This window comes from Genypterus blacodes, unplaced genomic scaffold (genome assembly GCF_046128005.1).
Source record: "Genypterus blacodes isolate CSIRO-AG114 ecotype Tasmania unplaced genomic scaffold, CSIRO-AGI_Gbla_v1 ptg000119l_1, whole genome shotgun sequence".
Lineage (NCBI taxonomy): Eukaryota > Metazoa > Chordata > Actinopteri > Ophidiiformes > Ophidiidae > Genypterus > Genypterus blacodes.
In genome coordinates, this window is record NW_027466922.1 from 392,501 (window position 1) to 404,425 (window position 11,925).

At 47.8% G+C, this 11,925-nt stretch overlaps 3 protein-coding genes across 7 annotated transcripts in view; 1 reads left to right on the top strand and 2 right to left on the bottom strand.

Moving 5' to 3' along the window:
• The first annotated feature begins 459 nt into the window (after positions 1-459).
• ppp1r3c2a (protein phosphatase 1 regulatory subunit 3C2, duplicate a) lies at positions 460-2,395 on the top strand. Its single transcript, XM_076162053.1, has 3 exons — positions 460-553; positions 662-750; positions 1,004-2,395. Exons 2-3 carry the CDS (start codon positions 737-739, stop codon positions 2,022-2,024), a joined length of 1,035 nt encoding a protein of 344 aa, XP_076018168.1. The 5' UTR covers positions 460-553; positions 662-736; the 3' UTR covers positions 2,025-2,395.
• Positions 2,396-3,830: 1,435 nt separating this feature from the next.
• Positions 3,831-11,925, bottom strand: part of LOC143009957 (phospholipase A2-like) — a 124,681-nt gene continuing 116,586 nt past the window's right edge. Inside the window, exons 1-6 of one of the 3 annotated variants that reach the window (XM_076162059.1) lie at positions 5,049-7,158; positions 4,874-4,910; positions 4,667-4,749; positions 4,414-4,564; positions 4,198-4,331; positions 3,831-3,991 (exon numbers count right to left, since the gene is read on the bottom strand). In XM_076162059.1, the coding sequence (XP_076018174.1) occupies positions 3,873-3,991; positions 4,198-4,331; positions 4,414-4,564; positions 4,667-4,715 (453 nt within the window). In that variant the 5' untranslated portion in view covers positions 4,716-4,749; positions 4,874-4,910; positions 5,049-7,158 and the 3' untranslated portion in view covers positions 3,831-3,872. Of the gene's footprint in view, positions 3,992-4,197; positions 4,332-4,413; positions 4,565-4,666; positions 4,750-4,873; positions 7,159-11,925 lie in introns of those variants that run through there. The other 2 variants (XM_076162060.1, XM_076162058.1) reach the window with 2 other exon arrangements.
• prkab1a (protein kinase, AMP-activated, beta 1 non-catalytic subunit, a) lies at positions 7,298-10,147 on the bottom strand. Of its 3 annotated transcripts, none has more exons than XM_076162056.1 (9): positions 10,061-10,147; positions 9,202-9,356; positions 8,935-9,117; positions 8,669-8,838; positions 8,484-8,577; positions 8,213-8,327; positions 7,936-8,069; positions 7,747-7,815; positions 7,298-7,429 (listed from the first exon to the last, which is right to left on the bottom strand). In XM_076162056.1, exons 3-9 carry the CDS (start codon positions 9,082-9,084, stop codon positions 7,352-7,354), a joined length of 810 nt encoding a protein of 269 aa, XP_076018171.1. In that variant the 5' UTR covers positions 9,085-9,117; positions 9,202-9,356; positions 10,061-10,147; the 3' UTR covers positions 7,298-7,351. The 3 variants fall into 3 exon arrangements, with proteins under 3 accessions (XP_076018171.1, XP_076018172.1, XP_076018170.1); XM_076162057.1 differs by having other exon boundaries at positions 9,202-9,238; positions 10,061-10,138; XM_076162055.1 differs by lacking the exon at positions 9,202-9,356.

Here is an 11,925-nt window from a genome sequence, read left to right on the forward strand (position 1 = left end):
GGTGTTACTCAGCGTCTGTGTGACCTCACCAGTGAGAGTGTGTGTGAAGGAAGCACAGGCAGGATAATGAAGTTGGAAGAATCAGAGCCAACAAAAACACATTTCTCACTCCGTTCCTTCCAATTGGCTAACTTTGCTGCTGTAAAATAAAAAAACCTGTGATTGCTCTCCGTGAGTCGTTTATTTCCTGAATTAATTCCCTTTTTTATTGAGTTTGAACTCAGGTTTACAATTAAAAGACTGATTCTCACCTTCTGCAACATTAAAGATGACAAATGCTGGGGTTTATAAACTGAACTCACACTTTAATCAACCATTTCTTCTTTAAGTCTCTGTTGGCTCAGCTGGTCTGTGAGGGGGCGGAGCTGACAGGAGAGGAGAGCCACGCCATTGGCTGAACTCGGGTCACATGGTGCAGGTGCAGCCTCCCGTCCTCCACACACACATAAGCTCAGGTGAGAGCAGAGACACACACGCGTTCACTCGCACACACACAGCATGCAGCATGAACACGAACAGCCGGGATTCTCGCTTAACCTGATCGTCTTTCTCTGTAAGTACTTCAGTGTGATTGACAGCTGAGCGTACTGAAGTGTGTCAGAGGTTTAGTTTCTCAGAGTGTGTGTGGAGTTTGCACTCACCCTGTTTTCCATCTTTGCAGAGGTTCCTCCGGTCTCTGCCGATCGACCTTCTGGCTGAGGGACGACAGAGCTTCACAGCAGCTGCAGTGTGAGAAATGAACTACACAAGGTGAGACAGACAGGTGTTGTTATTGAGTCTGTGCGTTTCCTGTAACTCTATAGAGCTGCTGATAGATCTGCATCAGGCAGAATCTGTCCAAACATAAATGCCTGTGACAAGCAAACCCACATCACAAATGCTAATTAGAAACAAGTGCACTCATGTAACTCGTGTCACTTGTAACAAATGAGGAACCTGTTTCCAGCAGTGTGTCTGAACAGCCGTTTGCTCACGCTCTTCCTGTCACCCTCCTCTTCCTCAGGGTGCTCCATGGGTTTGGGTGCCACCCTCAGCCGGCGGTGATGCCAGTGGACCTGGCCCTGTGCCTGAGCCTGAGCCAGCGCCAGCCTTTGTACCAGCTCCTGTCCCTGCCTCCTCTCAAACCGCCGATGGACGACTCGCCCAAGACCGGTCCTCCCTCTCCGCTCCGCTCCTCCTCCTCATCCTCATCTTCCTCCTCGTCGCCGCCCTCCTCCCCTCTGCCCTTTCGAGGCTGTTTTCGCAGCAATGGCGGCGGCGGCAGCCCAAACAAGAAGCAAGTGGTGTTCGCCGACGCCAAAGGTTTAGCTCTCACCGCCGTGCGCCTGTTCACCCCTGAGCCCTCGCCTCCCTCCCCCGTCCTGGTGATCACGCCCTCCCTCGCTAAACCGCGAGAACCGCAGTCGCCCACAGCCAAACCGAAGCGGCGAAAATTGCGACTGGGTTTCCCGCAACCGACCCTGGACTTCAAAGGCTTCCAGGCACGGCTGCAGGAGACACGGGTGCAGTTGGAGAGCTGCAGCGTCACGGATTACTCCTTCAGCGGCAAAGTGCACGTCTGCCACAAAAGCTTCCATGAGACGGTGCACGTCAGGGTGACCTTTGACTCCTGGTGGAGCCACCGGGACATTCTCTGCACTTATCTGCAGACACAGAACTATGGGGGTTCAGATATCAACGTGTTTTCCTTTTATGTAACTTTACCCCTGACCTTAGACCGGGTGGAGCAGGTGGAGTTCTTTGTGTCGCTCAAGCCCGGTCACGGTGCCGCTCCGCTCCTGGACAACAACAGAGGGAAGAACTACAGTCTGGTGGCAGAGAAAGAGGGTTCAAACAGCGAGCAAGCCGGCGCTACGGGCTCCTATCCCGCACACAGCCTTCAGCGCTCGCCCTCTCGGCCTCCACACGTTCCTCTCAGCGTGAGGAACTACTCTGAGCTCTCCTCCAAGAAGATCGTCAAGCAGAGTCGAGGCCGATTGGAAAACTCCATCCTATTCCATTTAAACAGTCCGCACAAACATTAGCCGCGTCTGGAGAAGCAGAGAGGCTGTGAGGAGGGACACAAGGCACAAATCAGCAAACATTTGAGTGACAATAAGTGTGTTTAGGAGTGTATGAACTCTTACACATCTTTATTTCTGATTATAAAGCACACCAGAGCTCTCAAAGACAAGCTGAGACATTTAAGAGCTCACTGCACTTTGTATTTATGTTGTCAGTGTGTGTGTGTGTGTGACTGACATCCTGTCCAGAGGAGTGCAGAGTGTACAGAGACGCTACATGCAGGGTGGATGATGTCATTGATTTATTGACATTACAGCCATAGAATGTTTTGATCGTATCTATGTTAAATGTCTTCTATTGTCTGTGTCATGCAATATCAATAAATTCTTTCAGTCAAAGTCAAATCCTAATCATGAAACACACACACACACACACACACACACACACACACACACACACACACACACACACACACATACATTTGCTGCTTCTTGTTTTGATTAGGACACAGAGGGACGATGGGAAAGTGAAAACGCAACCAGATCCGTATTGATCTAAGAACAACTATCCTGATCAAACCCGTCACATTCCAGCTTTCTCCAGGTACAATCGGGTGACCTAGTACATTCAGACCGTGCACGTTCACACAGAAAGACTTCTTCTTGGCGCCAACAAAGCCCCGAGGTTCAGATTTCCTGGCGTGACTTTTCATGCGACACGTCACACATGCCAGACCCAGCAAGTCAAAAGAATGAAAACAGCAAACTGATACACACACACACACACGCACACACACGCACACACACACACCGGTTGCACGGATGAGCCGCCTCCCCGCTTTGAAAAGCTGAATAAGCCTCTAGGTGCGACGAATTCTTCATGTAGGTGGTTTGCTCTGACAAACAGTGCGTTACCATGGCAGCAGCAGAGCCAGATACTGCGTATGCTTGTGTTTACACGCACGGGTGGAGTCAGCAGCAAATCCTGTTGCGACCGCGGTGTGAGAATTTTTGTTTGGCACGTCACTCGTCCCTCTGGCAGCTCTCTTTGTTTTTAATCACCTTCAGTTGACCTACTTTTCTTTATCGCCACCTTGTTTCCTCTCTGGCTCCTGATGGGCGCCTGCCAGACACGTAAGACTGACATGTGCCCGTGATGAGTGCCACACACACGTATCACATGGCATTACATCCTGCCGAAGTCATAACAAAGAACACAGCCTGTCTGGTGAATACGTGCAGGTATCAGGTGCGACATCTCCTCTCTCCTTAGATCCAATGACAGTCAACAGCTAAACCACAGAAGAAGACACGGCACGCTTCCTTCCGCTCATTAAAATGGATGAAAGTCAGGAAGGGAGCAAAAACGAAACCCATGGAGATCTGAAAATAACTTCTTATAATAAATAATTAATCCAAATCTCTAATGATCGTGAAGTTTACATGAAGATGCAGAGGAAAGGAAGATTGGAGCAAAGTGATGTCAGGGTTTTCTGGATTTGTAATTTGGGAAAATTCCTAATATTCCCTTAATTTTTCCCCTATTTGTGATCAACTGTACTCTAATGGTGGCGACAAAGGCCAGAAGCTTCCACACCTACAGGCAGTTCGTAAAGTGGACGCTCCCGCCCCCTGCTGGCTGTTATTGTTACTGCGCTCTAACCGGTGTAACAGAGGATTGGAGACTTCCTTATGAATCAGAACGGCTCTAAGATCTCCTGTCTGGTTTGATTTTCATAACCCGGCGTGAATCTTTTCAAAGCAATGCCAAACATGTTGTCTTTCTTTGCAAATCAAACTCAAAGTCAGATGGAATATGATGAAGTATTTAATTGAAATGTAGTTAGACACAGTTTGAGCTGATTGTGTTTATTTACAGTGGTGTCCGGGCAGATGCTCGTGCTCGGGGTTCCAGGTTGATTTGGCGAAACACTCGGCGGCCTTCCTGTCACACTCGCAGATGAACATCTCACACTTGTTGTTCTTGCCTGAGAGCCAGAGAGCGTCAGGTTAGAGTCACTCAAAAGATCAACCAAACAACTAACCGCTACCCCAACCAACCAGCATCTCTCAGCAACCGTCCGCAAGAGCTGATTCCGAGCGTTACAGAGGCAGGACTCGTGTCAATGCTAAGCTTGTAGCTCAGAGTTAAAGCTGAGATATTTGATGGTGTTGATGTTTTGGTTCTACTCACTTCCACAGGCCACCGTCTTGGATGCCTTGTCGCAGCTGTAGTCGTAAAGCTCGGTGTAGGGGTTGTCAAAGATGGGCCAGCACTCATCGTGTTGCATGGCGTCACTGTAGCACTGGTCATGAACTTGGCAGCACCTAAGAAGGTCACAGGGTTAAAGAAAATCAAAGAAATCAGTTGTGTGATGCAGTGTCTGAGTGTTTTCTGCCTGTTCCTCACCGATCCAGGTCGTCCACAGGTGTGCCGGAGCCTCCCAGTCCACAGTAGCAGCCGTAGTCGACGTAATCCAGGACAGGCCAGCTATCAGGCATCACGCAGATGATCATGTTTCTGAACTGGTTCAAGGCCCTGTAGTCCAGCTCGCCCTGGGCTGAGAAAGGAACAAAGCCGCACAAGCATTAGAAGGGAAACATGCATCCGGGTGGCCGTCACGCTTCATGCAGCCGACCGGCGTTGAGCAAATTCTACTCACCAGCCGAGAGGCCTAAGGCCAGGAGAAACACGGTGTGGATGGTGTTCATGGTCTCAGGCAGATGGTTTGATTCCGAGTGACTCCTGAGAGCAGAGGCTTTATATCAGAGAGAGACCTTGGGACCTGCTGTTCATGCCACACACTCACACACTCAAATGTTCAAGCACACCCAAAGCGACATGTGTAAAAGCAGGTAGAAATTCTCACACTCTCAGACGGGCAGCGAGTCCTTTTGTTTGCTGTTCTGTCCAAACCGAAAGATTCAGGACAGCGTGAGCAGAGACAGACACGCTGATATGAGGAGGTCGTTACGTTAAGATGTCTGACACATGACATATGAACTCTTTGACATGTAATCAAACCTAAGGCACCTGAAGCCTACCTCCTGCTTGACTTCAGCACGGCGCTCGTCCCATTCTCCAGATCATTTTCCTGCTGGAGGCGTCCCAGGGAGGCCAGATGTCGCAACTTAAGAAACGTGGAAAGCTCAAGGTGGATCCACTTCCTCCATCAGCCTCTTGCTCTTCAATCTCTCTTCAGTCAAACGTCTCTCATTGTTCCCACGGGCCTTAAACTCCTCCATGATGTCGGCAGAGTCGGTCACATGATCACCGAGCTCTTTGGGAATTCTCTTATCGCTTGTTTACATCCTCAGATAACTTCCATGTTTGTTGTGAAACATTTAGCAACATGAAGCAGCAGAACGTTCCCACGGTGAGGAGCGATTAGACTGAGAGAACCTGAACACAACACTCTGCTTCAAGTATCACAACAAATCAGATATTTTTTCTCCATCTTCATCTAAGCATCAGTGATGATGAACGTGAACTCGTCTTTGTCCTGTTATTGCGCAACAACCCCGAAGACAGAGATAAACTGGTGGCTAAATTAAACTTCCATGTGCTCTGGTGAGTACGTTACGTGTTCCCCAGCATGTGTATACGCACACGGAAAATCCCACAGTGTAACAACTTAAGTGTTATCAAGAACACAGTGGGGGGAGGAGGAAGAGGGGGAGGACGCCTTGTACTGAGCTGTCACTTTAGATAAACTCTTAATTTATTCTCCTACATTAATTAACCACTAAGAGATTTCTGTGTTTTCCTGACACACACACACACACACACACACACACACAAATGAAACATCAGACTTGTGTTGTGAATTAATAAATTAATTTAATCAAAGTGTCTAAACAAAAACAAACCGGTAACTTCACATTTTTTTTTCTTTTTTTAAAACAACATCTGTAACACTGTGACATCGTTTACCAGCCGACCGATGAGACCGCAGCGGGATAATGAACATCAGGGTCTGGCCTGGTGATTACGCAACAATATAATTATGAAATATCACAGCGGTGCGGTGACGTTTGAAACTTTAACTTGGACTCTTAAGTTTGGTGCTTTGTGTGAAACAAACAGATTATCAGTGCAAAAGTGTTCCAATAACACAACGTGACAAGTGAGCAGCGCCGGGCCGCCGCCTGTCCTGTGCCCGTCCCCGTCCCCAGCTGGGTGTGTGCGTGTTTATGTTTCTGCTCCGTGTCTCTTGTGCTCCACTGAACTCTACATGCTGCATTCAACTACATCACTTAAGTGCAAACTCATAAAGGAAGTCTCTTAAAGTCACAGCGCTTCTGTTTTGCCGTGAATATTGGGTGAATTAAGAGAACTCAACTCGGCTTCGGCTCCGGCTGCTGAAAACAAAACTTAGGCCAGACGACGACATACACACACACACCTAAAGATGCTTCCTGACCTCATGACCTCCTGACCTCCTGCGGCCTCTTTGTTCTTCTGACACCTCCACCCTGACTTGAGAGGCCAGCGGGCAGAGCGACATCATTTCCTGGGTGCATTCACTTCTTCCTCCTCTTCCTCAGTACCTCAATACTCAGAATCTTCCCTCCTGCTTCCTACCCAGGCGTTCTCCTCATCACTAACTATTCTACAGCCACTGCCTCCTCCTCTCCTTCCCTCTAAGCCCTCATCTTTAACTGGGGCCTTGGGTCGCCTGAAGACTGAACCACGTGTCGTCTTCCCTTTCTCCACTTGTCAGCGGGGGACACTGACGGTAACCGTGGAAACACAGCAGCTCTCAGTTTGGTGACGGCGTGTTGGCACGGAGACCAACAGCCCAGACTCACAATCAGTCTTTGTTTTTGTCAACCGGTTCTAACTTCTGTAAGAGCAAAGTTAACAAATCTTCATCCTAAATCTTATTCACTATAAACTTACACACACTGTAAACTAAAACACAAAGTACGAGGGTGATTGAATACTTCACGGTTGGCAGAAATCTCCACCTTGCTCTTATTTTTCAGTGTAAATCCTTAACTTAGGGAATAAATAAGAAACAGAACAGTCAAGCCAGTGGAGCTCCAGCAGCGTGACGTCATCGCACTCAGGCCTCTCCAAGTCTACAAGGATCCGACTGAACTCTTAGGAACCCCAGAGGCCTGAGTCAGTCAACCGACAAAGGCAGAAAGGTGGGAGCGACAAATGTGCGACGAGAACTAAACAGACAACAAAGTGTACAAAACATAAGAACTCCAAACGTCTCCAGTGTTTTCGTCTTGTTTCAGTTTAGCTATCAGTGCCTCTGTACGCGTTTATGCTCTCCTGATAGTTTGTACACTCGGTGTACGGCGGCGCACAGCAACAGGGCGGAGCTCAAAGGCAGTCAGATGGGCTTATACAGCAGGGTGGTGACGTACTTCTTCTTGTAGCGGTGTGTCGCGCTGAGCACCATCACCCCGTCCTGTTGGAAGAGGAAGAGGAGGAGGAAGAGGAGGAAAGAGATTTGTAAACAACCGGAGGCTAACGGCCTTGTGGTATCTGTGCATCAGATGAAATGAAGACACAGCTGGGAGAAGCTCCTTCCTTCCTTCCTGCCGCTCCCGAGGTGATGATGAGTTTCTTAGTGGCAAAGCTCCTAACGTTTCTGTGATCGGTCTCTTTCCGTAAAACACAAACAACCGCAAGAGACGAGAGCCAAACATCCTGATCGAGCTTCTAATGGTTCATGTGTTTACACAGAGAGGCCGGTGTGTGTGTGTGCGTGTGTGTCTCTCTCACCTTGATGGACAGAGCGTACAGGTGGTTGAGCATGACGTGGTTGGGCTCAGGGAGTAACGCAGGGTCGCACTAGGATGAACACAACAACAATCAACATCCTGGTTGAAGAAGCAGCAGACTTCATATGTGAGATGTTTCAGGTGAAGCTCACTGCGGCTCTGAGCTTCATTCTTATCTTGAGGTTCTTACAGAGATCCCAGTGTCTTTGTTGAGGATGACCTGTAACAGGTGAGGGGGGAGGATGGGCGGAGACTTAAACTTCTCCTCCTGTTTGGGAACGTAGGCGTCCTGATGGTACGGCCCAGGAGGAGAGCTGGAGAGGTCTGGAGAGGGAGGAGGAGCAGAAGAAGAAGAAGAAGAAGAAGAAGCCTTACATCCTGGACTCCATGTAGCTACAAACTTCTATTGGAGGTTTTTCTGAATGTGCAGTCATGGATTAGAATGAAGTTGAAGCTCCGGCGCTCACCTGACATGTCGGAGCATTTCTGTGAGTCCACCATGAGAGCATCAAACACCTCAAAGTCTGTCTTCTTCACCTGGATGATGTTGTTGACCGTGCCCAGCTGACTGGTTACAACCGGCTGCAAGGAGACACGGGGACACGGGGACACGGGGACACAATCTGAACATCAGTGAGCAACAAAACCAAACAAAGAGCCTGCAGGAGATGAGACCAGGCCAGTAAACTGAACTCTGAACTCTTGTTGGTTGAGTCAGAGTTTCACACTGCTGCTGACCTCAGTCGGGTCGTGGGTCCACTGGTTGTCCACGTAGAATTTATACTGGTGCTCCCCCTCAGGCAGGTCCACTATGGCCACAAAGGTGTTCTGACTGTGGGAGAAGAAGAAGAAGAAGAAGAAAGGGCAAAGCGTTAACAACAGAACGCAGATACACGTTATGTTACAACCATCAGTGCAGGCACCTTCTGATGAGGGGGATCTTGTTGGCCCAGTTGTTGAAGGACCCAGACAGGTAGACCTCCTTGCATTCTCCGGACCAGCGGAAGACGGTGGGCCGGTCCAAAGTGGGCCCTTTGTCTTCTGCTTCCAGGTCCTGCTGCCAGGCCAGGAACTCCTCTTTCTCTAAAGGAGCCTGAGATGTAGGAAAACAACCAACCACACTTTAATTCTGTTCCATCAAACCATGAGTCCGAGCATGTTCCACCTCTGAAACACCCCTGCCGCTTACCTTCATGTCTTCGCCGTGAAAGATGTCTGCGTCCTCCGGGCTGTCCATGAGGATCTTGGGCCTCTCTCCCTCCTTGGTGCCCCTGCTGTCCCTGCGCTGACCCTTCTCCCCCTGGCCCATCGCAGCCCTCTCACTGCTCGTGTTCCCCATGACCTCGTCTGCTTATACGCTGGCCCCGGGTCACTGCAAGCACAAGTTTAGAGCCAATCAGCGTCTTGGCATCGATGTGACACAGCGTTTTTACACCTTAGTGACTGAAGTTGGTACCTGGAGTGATTTATAATGAGTGCAGCAGCAGACTGAGCTTCCAGAGCAGAAGGCAGGCAGCCAAGTGTCAAGCAATCCAAAGGTAAGAGGTGGAAAGTGGCAATTACCTTTATTGAGCTGCTACACTTGACTTCACTTCTGCAGAGCTCTGTTAACTTTGTAATGAGACATCAGACTGAATAAGATGTTTAAAGTGACATTAACATAACATTTAACTCTGCGTGACAGCTTCTCTCCTTGGAGGATCACTTCCACTAAGTTGTAGTCACGTCATAGGAACCTCTTTACGTCATCTGAGTGATAGCTGAGGCATTACGTCAGTGAATCCAGGTATCAACAAACATAATACCCATCTTATCTTATCTTACATAGTCAAACAGAGAATAACGGCAGCTTTATATAGCATCTAAATATGATGATAGTATTAAGTTGTATACTTCTGATACCGTGAAGCAGCGCTGATACATCTTGTAAACAATAAACTGTTGAACTGCAACGCTCCTGTCAGTTTAGCTCGGTGAAGCTAATGCTAACAGTGCTTTGCTCACCGGTCCCTCGGTCACGACTCCGCTAGCGCGTTTAACACACGCGTCAAACGGAACACACACTTGAGTACGAGCTTACAGGGCGAAGTTCAGTCGCACTTCACTGGTACTTGTAGGTGAACTTGCACTTCAACCACTGACGCCATTGATTCAGTGAAGGAAACTGGCGAGCTGCGACAGAGCTGCACCGAGCCGCCGGTTGAGCTAAAGCAGTCTGGAGGGGTGTGCGTGTTACAAAGCGCTCACCGTACAAACAAAATTACCGCCGTGCGGGTTACTAATGTATAAATATATGACCGATATCTTTCATTTACCTGAGAAGTCTGTAGGTTGATGTCAGTATTAGCGCGTCAAGTCCATTTCACCTCAGTGTAAATAAAACAAATGGACCCGCCCCCCGGTTGGCGCATGCGCAGTAAATTGTACCTCTAAAACGACGCGCTATTTAATTTTAAAAATGTTTTATCTAGACAAAATAAATATATCAGAATAAGTATTAGTAGTTATAAGTGTATTATTGTTATTATTATTATTATTATTATTATTATTATTATTATTATTATTATTATTATTATTATTATTATTATTCCGTAAGATATAAAGTAAGATGCAATTACGTATACTGACCGCTAGATGGTAGCGTGATTTAGGTGCAGACACTGTACAAGCTGTAGGAAAACAAAGCATACAGAATAAAAGGCAGTTCGCATATTACGTTTAAAGTTTGCAACTTGTTGTTCACCCAAAAGATATCTAGATGTAATTTAAGCGGTTGAGAACCAATTAGATCAAGCATTATAGCTGTTTTCAGTACAGTTTACTCGATATCCTAATTTCTTTATTTTCACTGTTGCGGTTCTTAAGTCATAGTCGTGCATTTGAGAAACTCCCACATCCTCATAGACAGGGTTTAGTAGAGGATAGACGCGTTGGCATATGTTATGTTATGTAATGTTATGTACAGTAAAAAGATGGCAGTCCACATCGCTGTAGTATTTTACAAAGATCAAATGTATCCCTTTATAATCATTGTCTTTTATTACTGAATACCCAATTCCTTTCTAGGTCTTGATAAAATTTGAGAATGCAAGGATCTTTTTGAGTGTGACACATTTCACCAGCAGCCTAAATATTCTTGTGTTTGTGTAGGACGGAGGGGTGAGAGGTGAAAGGTTCCGCTGTCAATATTTCATCAAACAAGCTCTAAAAACAGGAGCGTGGTATGTTAGGCGCCTTGTTTGAACCCGACAGCCCTAATTGGCAGACACCAGCAGCTGAGACTGAAAGCGCTCCAAAGAAGACTCCGATCATGATGGAGGTGGGATGTGATGTTTTGCTTGTGTGGGCGGATCTAAATGTGGATTTTCTTGGGAAAGATGGAGCTGGCCGCTATGGCATCTTGTTAGTTGTGATGTGTTGAAAATCATTTGGCATTGGCAGAGCAGGCATCATTTAATGTCTCTCCCAAAGCTGTTTCTCCTTCTTTCTGTCTCTCTTTCTTCCCTGAGACACAGCGGCTCCTCTTGATACAAAGCTGCTGATGAAAAGCGTGATGTGACTGAAGTGCTGACATTCAGAGTGGCTTCATCCTGGCACCGCTTCCCCCCCAGAGCCCTGACCAGAGCCAGAGTCATGTTTGCCATTACTCCTCCCTGTGGAGCGAGACCATCACACACAGCAGCAGCCAGACGCACCGGAGAACCTGGACCAGCGGTGGCTCCTGACACACACACACACACACACACGGGAGGAGGATGACTCACAAACTCACACTTGTTGCCTCGGCGCTGCAGGCTCACATCTGTGTTTGCACTCTCACTTGCGTGCACACACACAAACACACACACACTGTATATTGCAGCGGGTTATTTCTTTGTGAAACACGATATGAAACAAGATGAAGCACTTAACTTTGAGTAGCTCTGACTTGACTTTATTGAACAGAATGAACCTTCTGCCAGTCTGAAAACATCCGTGCGTCTCCAGTAAAGCTTATTCAGAGAGAGGGGCACATTTCTTTGGTCAGTATTGTTGCCTCACAGCGAGCGGGTGGAGGGTTTGAATCCGTCCAGGCTGATGCAGGCCTCTCTGTTTGGAGTTTGGATGTTCTCCTGTCTGCTTTCGTTGCCTCTGGGTGTTTGTGTAGGTGAGGGAGAAATTGGAAATTGGTGTGAATGAG